Consider the following 11,523-nt stretch of genomic DNA (forward strand, 5'->3'; position numbering starts at 1 on the left):
ATATTATTTCTCATCGTTCCAGCCCTCCGAAGCGTCAGACACACAAATAATAGTCCCCGGGCTGGAACAACCGCCCGAGACGGAACTCGACGAGCCGCAAGCGAAGCGCAACATGAGCGACTGAGTCCTCACTCACACCGTCACTGCGCGAGTGTTACACGCGAGTGGGGAATAGAGAGGGGAGAGTGGGAGGCGGGAGTTGTGCGGTGTGATGGACGGCGGACGGTTTTTGGTTGGATAGGAGTGTGGTGGGAATGCTGTGTGTATGAAGCCTTTAGATGGATTGTTTATGTTGATTTTTTTGTAGCAGGGGGGGGGGGGGGGCTGTATCTTTGTAGTTTGTATTGGGGGGGGGGTATAAGTAATTTTTGATGGGTACATACTTAATATATTATTTACAAAGGGGGAGAGGAGGATAATTAAATATTATATTTAATTTACATCCATAATTAGACTATGTTCTGATATACCTTTTTCCCCCTATTTGTATGAGGAAGGGGTGATAACTTTTCTGCTTAACCGATTTTTTATACTAGCTTCATAATTAAATGATTTTTTTCTTTATTGTTTTGAATCTAATGGATGTATCAGCTGTTAGATCGACTTTTCAAACCTTGATTTTTTAGTTTAAAAACAAATATTAATTAAATAAAAATATGTAAGACGTCGTACATACAGCATTCCCAAAATCACAAATTCGATTAGAATATTCTTTAATACAATAATTGAATTAATTAATTGAATGGAAAAAATTAAATATTGTCCAATATAAGATACGTAATATTATTGTATTGTATTTATTACGTGCATAAAATATGTTCTTTTCAGTAAGAATGTGGATTTTTATTTCGTTTTCTTATTGTCTCAGAGAAAGTATTGAAAGACTTCATGTTTTTATTATGAAATTAGATGGGGTATAGTTGTTTTTAATCGTGTTTATTATAATAATAGTGTAATAAATTATTTACGTTGTTATATCTAGATTTTTAGGTTCTTGGATTGATTAAATTCTGGATCTTGGTCTAGCAACGCAACTATACCTTGTCCGAATTCGTAATTTGCGAATTTCTATACATTGCTGTCACAGGAATGTTATATAAAAGGTATTGGCATAGAAAAATGTCATGCGGCCATAGATTATGGATTTTACTAGATAATGTAAGTCTATCGTTTCGCTTTTAGTGGTTAAATTGAGCGCAAAGCACTTAAATTTTCACTTTAAAAGTTGATCATAAAATATCTTTAAATTATGAATCATGTAAAATCCGTAGGTACTATACTATTCTCTAAAAAAAATGTATTAAAAATGTAATATGGTCATTTCAGTATGGTGGTCCGTTCACCCTCTAATAATGGTTATAGCAAACAAATAATAAAAAGACAGTTTTTGCAGTAAATAATTAGGATTTTTTTATTATTTCAACTTGCCACGTCTAGCATAATCTATGATCTATGACACAGACTCTGTCATGAGCTACCAACTGACGGTTTAAATATATTTTTATAAGTGAACTTGTTAAAGACGCCATAACCAGTCGTTACGCTTACATTTCAAGACTGGATTATTGTAAAAAAAAAAACTTAAAAATCAATTCTTGTGTACACGACCTTACTATATTTGTTTTTTCTTAATAAATATTTTTGAAATGGGGATAATATTATTTAAATCAAATTTTTGTGTTGTTAATAATTATCATGTGAGATTAGTTTTGTTCTTTCGTTTTAATTTCCTTTATTAAATAATTGTGTGTAATAAGTTTCTTAATTTCGTGAAAAAAGACTCGTAAGTATTAAAAAAAACTTAAACTTCTTTCTTTTTTTTTCTTTAGAAATACCATGTATAAACGACCAAATTTTTATGTAACACATAAGTTTCTAACCGACTTTAAAAATGAAGCAGATTGTTACACTTTTTTTCTATAGTAAGGTTGTTTATTTGATCCCATTATATATGTGAAATCGAGGGAACACATTTTATTTTACCTCAGTGAACTTATAATTTAAGTATTTGTTTAGATTTTATACTACAATAATTGTTTGAAATATAGATGATAAATCTTTATTTATTAAAAATACAGAACTTGCATTGTGTCCCTTTCTATCTCTATATTAATTAAGTTATAAGAGCGAGATAAAAAACGTAAAAGATACTTTTCTTTCTTGCTCTTATGTTTGAATAGGAGTGAAAGGGATAGATAGATTTTACGTTGTACACTCAGATAATTTATCCATTATTCAAATAAGTACGAATGTGAAATACTTCAAAGGAATTAAATAATTAAAATGAACGTATTAAGGTTTACTTTTGTGTGTAATCTATGTATTATATGAACATTATCGACAGATTTCATAGAAATACAATATTTAGTTGCACGGTAAAATGGACCTTAATTATATTGTTTAAACTTCAAATTCCTTTAATGCGTATTATGCTATTGGAAAATGAGAAATATATCGGATGTGACCATTAAAATTGGATTTTCTCTATTGACTTGACAAGGACACGATAAAAAATTAGTTGTCGTATAACGGAGATGAAAGTGTTAGAGCGTATACGCACTATGCGGGTAGCCGTCCGGCTGACCGCAAGCACGATGCGATGCGATGCGGCTACCGCAGACCGCACAGTGCGCATAGAAATGAATATTACGTACATAATTGTGCTTGCGGTCAGCCGGACGGCTACCCGCAATGCGGCTACCCGCATAGTGCGTATACGCTCTAACAGGTTCATGAATTTTCTTTAGTCCTTTCATTATAATAATTTTATACCAGACTTATTTCGTATAAAAATTAATACTTTAGTTTGTTTATATATAGAGGGCGAGTAAGAGAGAGAATGTTGTATCCCTATCTGCCTACTGACATATTTCTACTTATAATGCTATTTTTTCGCAATAACTGCGTATGCGCATTTAGAAGAGAAGGCACTGCGACCTTTTCTCTCTTTCTAGCTCCTTCTTGCATTTCTTTAGCACTTCTATGTCTGGATTCTGTTATGTTATAACGGAATTAATTTATAAAATAACTAATAATTTGAAAAATAACTTGTGAGACCAAGGTCTGGTTATGTCGTACATTCGTTAGGGCTTATTTAAACTTGATTATAATTGACTTTCATAATACGGTGGGCGTCGCCGCGTTTTAGTTAAGTTAACGTGTGATACAGCCTTCGTATGCGAAGATTTAATTTTAGGGTTATTTAGTATAGTTTTGTCAGTTTTTTTTAATAACTCGTGCCAATAGTGGATTGAATTGAAAAATAATAGTGTCGTCTCGCTCGCACAAGTGAAGATCCGGTATTTGCATCTCGCTCCCACTTGAGGTATATTCGATCCATTGTTGGCACGGGTTATAATCGATATTTTTTCTTGGTGTGATCTCACAGATTAACACTAAAATCAATTAGTTCATCAAAACAACGGCTTTCTAATAAAGAGATTTCGCATACATTTATAATTTTCATTATTCTGTCTGTATAAAATAGGTGTCGTTAATATTTAAATTATGCAAATTGATATTCGTGAATGGACATACGCATTTTTTAGTTTATTATAATTTATGTTGGTTTCCTATTATGTACAGGATGAATTAAGTATGTTAGTTTTTAGGTATAAGTGCAGATTTAGCGGCGAAGGGAATATCACGTGAAATTGATTTTTAGCTGTATTTCCTTCTGTTGAGTTAGTTTTGTTGTCGCGCCGATGTCCACGTGTTTTTTTTTTTATTTTATTAATTTTTTTTTGTGTAACATTAAGTGTACCAAATATGTTCGCCGGTGAGGCGCGATACGCTCGCTCGATGTCGCAATGATGATTCTCTGTAGTTATGTATTAAATAAATAATAAATACATGTTGGTGATTTTTATTTCTTACCCTTTTTATAATGCTCGATAAATGGGCTATCTAACACCGAAAGAATTTTTCAAATCAGACCAGTAGTTCCTGAGATTAGCGCGTTCAAACAAAAAAACTGTTCATTTAGTACTTACTACTAAGCACTTAGTAAAGATGTAAATCTAATACGAAGTTTTAAATTATTGCAAATTGCAATAAATATGAAGCATGATCGACCGGACTGCGCAGTTATACGGTTACTTAGTTGTTTTACCTCACTAAAGAATAAAATTTTATTATGAAACAAGCACCTATCAAATAAAACAACAACACATATCTTATAAACTTTATTTATGACTCTAATCATGTTTATCATCGGGCTCCGTGACCTCATCCACGCCGCCCATGATGAAGTCCTCTCCCCGCACGTGCACGGGCGGACGGACGGACGGGTTGATCTCACGGATCGCGTCTATTAAATCGTCTGTCGTTTTGTATGACGAGATTGTGTGCTTTACGAAGTCTCTGAAAAGTTTATCGATATTACTCATGATGTTAGTACAATTTGTGCCAATAGGCAAAACGTTCAGAACATATTATTTTCAGGGAAAGGGTACCAAGTACCAACCCTTATCTAATGTCTTGCTGTCTAAGAAATTATACAAATATTTTCAACGGGGATGTTTCAAATACTCATCAATTTGGGGAAATCATAATTTCTAGAATAGATTCTTATTTAATAAGTATTGATAGCAATCAATAGTTTTAAATAGAATGTACGTAAGATATTTATATCAAATAAAGATTACAAAGATTGTTGTTCAAAAAGAAACTACAAACCTAAAATAAAAGGCCTTTACAAAAACAGCAGGTTGGTATTCATGCCCGCAGCGCTCGGGCCCAAAGCTCATCACGCCTAACAATCTGTTATGTTGAACGGCTGGAGCTCCAGCGTCAAACTGTGAAACATGAAAATTAATTTTAACTATCAAAATAAGTAATTAGTTATGTCATAATAATAATATATCACAGCAACAAAGAATTTCCGGGAAATATAAAGGATTACTTTATGTGACTAATTAATAAAGTGAGAGAATTTCGATTAAGGGCTGATTTTTCAATCGGAGCGTATACGCACTATGCGGGTAGCCGCATTGCGGGTAGCCGTCCGGCTGACCGCAAGCACAATTATGTACGTAATATTCATTTCTATGCGCACTGTGCGGTCTGCGGTAGCCGCATCGCAGTGCGCATAGAAATGAATATTACGTACATAATTGTGCTTGCGGTCAGCCGGACGGCTACCCGCAATGCGGCTACCCGCAATGCGGCTACCCGCATAGTGCGTATACGCTCTTACTGTGTCGTTAGTTAAAACTTAAGCGCGTCACACACGGTGAAGATACTATAATATTTTATCTTAAGATACTGTTATATTTTATATTACAGTATCTTAACGCATCCGGTATCAGCGTTCGGACAATCATTTTTCTTTTTGTCATAACGTACTAAGACCCCTGTAGAACAGCCATCCTGTTACAAATGACCCACAAAATGTCGCGTCATTTGTAACAGGATGGCGGTTCTACAGGGGTCTTAGTACGCAATGACAAAAAGAAAAATGATTGTCCGAACGCTTGTGACGCGCTTTATTCGTCAAATAATATATCGACATTACTCAATAAACAAGCACAGAATAAATCAATTTTTGCCACCTTACAAATTAGGTATTAGGTATTATAGTTATATTACTCCTCTCAAAAAAACCTTACATCTACATCATAATTTCACCTTTGCTACTTTACTTTTTTTACCTTACAAATACATCGCAATCTCTTTACCACACCAAAAAGACTCACCAAACAAGCATCCCTAGTACCATTTCGCAAAGACGCACAAAAGAAGTCGGGTGTGAATTGGAAGCCGTTGACGAGCTGATAAGCGTCTCTACAATAGTGTTGTGTGCGCACTTTGAGACGCGCGGTTAGAAGGTCTGGTGTTTGGTCGCGGAAAGATGTGTCTGTTCCCTGAATATGTTATTAAATGATTAGTATTTAAAAAGCTATTCTTATAAACATTTAGGAATATATATAAGCAAACTGTTTGCACAATTATTAAGCTCTTTTTATTGATCTTTTTGTTACTTATATTTTGTAGTTTTTTATATTCTTACCCGAGTCATTCCCCAACCAGTAACAACCACGAAGCTTTGTGAATATGGCTCTTTCATACCCTCGTAAATCTTGATTAGATTTATGTCTGGAGTGAACTCTGTTAAATATGAAGTAACTTTAAGTAGTTAAGTCTAGTTAGTCTACCTATTTGGCTGTTTTTGCACTACTGTCAGGCCTCCGTCACTCGCTCAAGGTCGCGCTATAAGCGCCTACCGCACAGTAGGTCGGTACCGAGTACCGACCCATAGTGTTGCCGTTTTAGCGACTTTGTCGCTAGATCTAGCGGATTTTGGATGTGCTTAGCGACTTTTTTTTTCGATCTAGCGACTAAAATAAATTAAGCGACTTTTAGTGACTTTTAATCGCTGAACTCACTGTGGAATTAGGGTTTGAGGAGGACAAAATTGAAAACATTTTAAAACAATGGCACAGTATTAACTTTGTGAAATGGGACATCATGACTACAGATACTGTACAATTTTGGGCTCATGTATTAAAATACAAGGACGCTGCGGGTTTTAATACGTAGGTACAAAGACATAGCAGACTTAGCCATCACAGTTCTGTCGTTGCCACATTCCAACGCAGAAGTGGAACGAATGTTCAGTCAAATGAATATTATAAAGAACAAACTGAGGAACAGGCTGGCTTCAACCACTTTAAACTCCATACTTCTTATAAGGAATCAGTTAAAGATTTTAAAACGAAATTGCCATAGCCTATGTCTTGCCAGATGATGTCCTGACCAAAATCACTAAAACTATTAAAAAACCAAGTACTTCTACAGTGGAACCATCAACTTCTGCTGCTTCAGCGGTATTAGAAGTTGTCGAAGTCGAAAATGACGCAATAGATAACGAAATTTTTGCTTGTTTAAACCTATAGAGATTTGAATATTATGATTAAATACATGATTATAAAAATTTGCTTTTATTTACACCATATTTTGTTACCATGGAATATTTTGAAATATTTAGCTACTTCTAGCGGATTTTTTTATTCGTTATTTTTCAAAATCTAGGGACTATTGCATCGAGGTCTAGGGACTTTTTTTTTTCCTAAACGGCAACACTGCCGACCCAAGCGGCAGTTGGTTGGCACACGCGAGACTGCGCACCCGCGTCACGTTTCCCGCGCTCGCTACCAAGATGCCCGGTTATTGCGATGTGGACGGGTGTCGGAGTTCAAGAGTGAATAACAAGGAATTGTCTTTTTGAACCCTCTACCCGTGAACCCGTAAATCTCAGCCATAGCCATAGTCAGCAGCCCCCGAGCCACGCAGTAACAAAGAAACTCACAAACCTACCAGGCTACTTTTTATCCAGGAGACACATATAGCGGGTCCACGCGGGTGAAACCGAAGGAAAAAACTACTATCAATAAGATTTCATTTTTTTTTATTGTATAATGTAACAAATATAATTAACAATAAAAAATTAAGTGTTTCAGTAACTCTGTGTTTAATTTACGCGCTCGGTACAACCCTAAAGTTTTCGTTTGATGACGCAATCACGCGGCGTGCGCGGGAAACTCGCTTCTCGGTGCGTGTTCGTAGAGTACATTTCTTACTGCAGCCGAGTTGCGGCGCATTTTGTAGGTAAATATAGCGTAGGTATTTTAGCTTTTGTATGGGAGTGATGTATCTGTTACGAAGTAACTATTCTCTAATCTGTGCTACTGTGTACAAAAATTAATCGTCAATTTTATAGTCAAAAGTAGAGAGCTAAGTACTTAGTTTAACTTAATGTATAAAATGTCGTAAATTAATTAATTACCAAGATTTTCAGCTAGTTTCAGTAACGCAATATCAGCATGTGGAACCGGTTCTTCTTCAAACTTTGGATGTCGTACCGCTCCCGCTACATCCACGAGGACTCCCCCCTCGTGTGGCCGGGGGCTGCCCACACGAACCTTAACATACTGGCCTAGGGTCTTCATTGGGGAGACGTGGAGAACGCTGTTTTTTTTATAAGTGTCATTTTTTTATAAGTGTTTAAAATGATTTTTCTCCAGAGGTTTAAGATACTGTTTCGAAATTCTGGGATACAGAAAAATCTTTAGTAAAGACAGGAAATATTTTATTTCTTTAAATGTCACCCTACGATTAGTGATTATATGAATAAAACAGATAGGTCCGTGCTGTAGGTACCTATGTTCTTTTTATTTCAAACTTGAACAAATTCGATGTCGATTTTCGATTTCATGTATAGGTATGGACCTAAGACTTGCCATTTGTAATTTGATAAATATATAAGTATTTAAATTACTCGCTGTTAATCTACTTACTAATTTAAACAATGTGCAGCTGTTAAAACCCAATTAACATCGACAATAGTTCCCGCGCACCAAAGCCTTCCATTTATAATAATGGCCGCCATATAAGGATAGTTTTTGGTATCCGTCACATTACCACCACGGATTCTTAAACCGTTCTTTTGTATATTTACTGAATAATCGTTTCGAATTCTAAGAGCATTTTTCTCAGGGCGGTTGCCCCTTCGGCGGCCATCTTGGGGCTCCTTGTTTGATAGTAAGTTCATTTTGAATTTAACTGAAATGTTTCTCCATATAAAAGTTAAAGGTCTATTATGCATATACCTATGTAGGGAATGTTGTGTGTCGTAATCTAATCAGTGGTTATTATGTTCTCTTTATTCTCTTATTACATATTTTCACCATGATTGTCATTAGTTGAAATTTTACTTTTATGTTGGTTTAAATTACTTAACTATTATCTAAATTTTTTGATTATCTTTTATGTTATATTAGAGCGTGTGTAGGATCGGTTATCTACAGAATTAATAAGGTAATAAAAAATCAATTCTACGAAAAGCAGTAGTGAAATCAAATAGTTATTACTCACATACGGAGGTATCATCATCTCTCTCATGGTGACCATTCACACATAAATACATACAAAATAGAACTAATACTTTAAAACAATACTTCCACATTATTTTTTACTACAATCGATATTGTAGTAAAAAATAATGAAACCTCGATAGGTTTCTTATCATTACTTCAATTTGTTTGATTTCAACATCAAATATTATTCGACTTTTATTGCACATAATAATTTAGTTATAGTTGTTATAATAATTTATAGTGGTTATGCTGAAGTATAAAATATATTTTTCAGTACTTACCTATATAATGTAGACCGTATACCTATTTTTTAATATTTACAGTCTAAGAGCAAGAGAAAGAAAAGAAGAACTAATTAATGTAGTAAGTGAGTGTTGTTAAGAGTTTCGTCACATTATATTATGTAGTTGTTCAGTCCTTAGCATAAAATAACAGTTTCTAAAAATAAATTATTCATTAGTGACATTCAATATTAGAAAATTAATAAGGTTCTTTTACTAAAATAAAACAACAAAATTCAAAATAAATATTTTTTTATTGTCGGACAAATAACTTAAAACTATTAATACCAACGTTATAACAATAATTCGTTGTAATATCACATTCGGTATTTGTGGCACAAAATATTATCTGTATTCAAACTTATTTCAATATATCACAAATATCTAAAATATATTAGAGATTTTTATTTATTCAAAATAAATTCAAATATTTGAAATAACAAATAAATACATTCACAACAAAAGTCAAAGGTTCTACACATTTTTTTTATTTTTAAATAATAATTATAAAACATTAAAACGTATTTTTTTAACAAAAAAACACTGAGCAATTGTAGCTAAATAAAATATTTTTATAAAATCTGTAAGTATGTTAAAATGTAAATACATATTTATTTTGTTATTTAGCTTAGAATAGAAATCTCATATAAATTCTGTTAAGTATATAAGCAAATAAACTTGAGTTTACTTGCTAAGGTGGTGTATGATACAATTGAGTTCTTTTTAAGTATAGTAGGTATACAGGGTTACTTGTAAAACACCAGCAACCTCGCAGGACAGGATGGCTAACATCATAAGTACTATACCTACATCATAATACTAGTTTGAGACATTTGTTCTACGACTATTGGCATAACGCAATAAAATATTTTTAAATGATTTTTTAGGCTTTTATTGTACTCTCCTAATATTTGTAAGTCTATGTTCTATTCATTATCGAAAGGACGACGCGACGCCTCCTTTCCCCTCTCGTTCGCTTCTTGTTTACGTAATTTTTGGGATGCGCGTAGAGTTTATAATATTCAAACGGAAAATTAAATGAATATTTATTTTTGTATGAAAATAAAATATAACAAATTATCGTCGTAGTCGTAGTCTATAAGTCGTAGAACAAATGTTGTTACTTATGATGTTAGCTATCTTGTCCTGCGAGGTTGCTGGTGTTTTACAAGTAACCCTGTAGGTATATTAAGTACAAAAAATATTAATTAGAAATATTGGTACAATAGCAATATGACGGTATTTAAAAATTTCACTGTGTTAATTTTACATATAAACGACTTCACATTAAAAATTATCCATTCACATTTTTTTTGTATTAAGTACAATTTACAATTATTAAGTTTTAATTCATACATTTGTTAATCCATCCACAAATTATCAAATATTACTTAAACATAAAAAAAATCTATTTATTAGGAAAGTGATTAGAAGAATTCATTTAAATTTACCTTGCTGCCAATTAAACATTCGTCGTTATGTAATATGGAATGTTATTTTGAAATAGAGAGATAACTAATATGCAAAATATTTTTTAAAATTAATATTTTATCATTTCACAGGTTTCCGCTAATTTCTAAAGAAACGTCATCGTTTCGTTAAATTATTGTAATTGTATTAATTGTAAGTTATGAGTTATTCTTTCTGTCTTAAGAAAAAGAAATAAGGTTTGATAAATTTACCATTTCACTATCGATAGGAAATGACTTATGAAAGAAAGGCGAGGAATTGACGTAGGATCTATTTATGAGAATTTTTATTTTAAATATTTTCAAAAATAATCCACGTTGTGTAAAAGGTTGTTACAAAAACATGAGAAATATGTTTTGCAAAACTGTTTTCCTTCTCTGAATGAGTATTAAGACATTTTCTACTATTAAAATACTGTCCACAGATAAATCCGCATTCGAGTATCTTCCTTATAATCTACTAACTTCTTTGCCTTTTTCTAGATCTTTCCTTTTAACTTTCTTTCTTCCGTCTTCTAGAATAGCGTATATTTCTTCTACAGTTCTGTCTTTAGTCTCTGGTACGTACAAAACAGTGTATAATGTTCCCAGAAAGCAGATACATGAAAAGAATATGAAAACCCAGTGGATTCCGAGTAATTTTAGCATTGGATCGTATGCTTTTGTTTGGAGAAAGTCACTCAGGGCGTCAACACTGCTCACTATTGATGTTACCATGCCACGATGCTGAAATAGATAATTAATAAAAAAATTATTGGTATTTTGTAATGAAAGATATTTCGAATAAAGAGAATACCTATCTTAAATGTATATTTTACATCGTAATACATAGGTACTTAATTTTGTAGGATTTAAGAGATGCTTTATAAAAAGGGTGAGTTTTGCCCCATGGAATAT

At 33.1% G+C, this 11,523-nt stretch overlaps 4 protein-coding genes across 4 annotated transcripts in view; 2 read left to right on the forward strand and 2 right to left on the reverse strand.

The window, feature by feature from the left end:
- pds5 (cohesin associated factor B pds5) overlaps positions 1–3,854 on the forward strand; it is a 35,546-nt gene extending 31,692 nt beyond the window's left edge. The window contains exons 19-20 of the mRNA XM_089710772.1: positions 23–2,542; positions 2,729–3,854. Coding sequence (XP_089566898.1) covers positions 23–124 — 102 coding nt within the window. The 3' untranslated portion in view covers positions 125–2,542; positions 2,729–3,854. The remainder of the gene's footprint in view (positions 1–22; positions 2,543–2,728) is intronic.
- LOC149477284 (retinaldehyde-binding protein 1-like) overlaps positions 1–11,523 on the forward strand; it is a 171,195-nt gene that overhangs the window by 51,102 nt on the left and 108,570 nt on the right. The gene's annotated exons all lie outside the window — the stretch shown is intronic.
- LOC149477286 (trypsin-1-like) lies at positions 4,197–8,965 on the reverse strand. The gene is made up of 7 exons (XM_089710813.1): positions 8,875–8,965; positions 8,298–8,562; positions 7,787–7,968; positions 6,011–6,108; positions 5,697–5,864; positions 4,678–4,796; positions 4,197–4,362 (listed from the first exon to the last, which is right to left on the reverse strand). The coding sequence occupies exons 1-7, from the start codon at positions 8,963–8,965 to the stop codon at positions 4,197–4,199; spliced, it is 1,089 nt and encodes a 362-aa protein (XP_089566939.1).
- LOC149477287 (solute carrier family 2, facilitated glucose transporter member 8-like) overlaps positions 11,010–11,523 on the reverse strand; it is a 39,191-nt gene continuing 38,677 nt past the window's right edge. The window contains exon 9 of the mRNA XM_089710797.1: positions 11,010–11,352. Within this exon, the coding sequence (XP_089566923.1) occupies positions 11,077–11,352 (276 nt within the window). The 3' untranslated portion in view covers positions 11,010–11,076. The remainder of the gene's footprint in view (positions 11,353–11,523) is intronic.

The sequence above is a fragment of the Colias philodice genome, chromosome 25, assembly GCF_061535455.1.
Source record: "Colias philodice isolate Cphi_HAF_F1 chromosome 25, ilColPhil1 Martin Lab GWU primary, whole genome shotgun sequence".
NCBI classification, from domain to species: domain Eukaryota; kingdom Metazoa; phylum Arthropoda; class Insecta; order Lepidoptera; family Pieridae; genus Colias; species Colias philodice.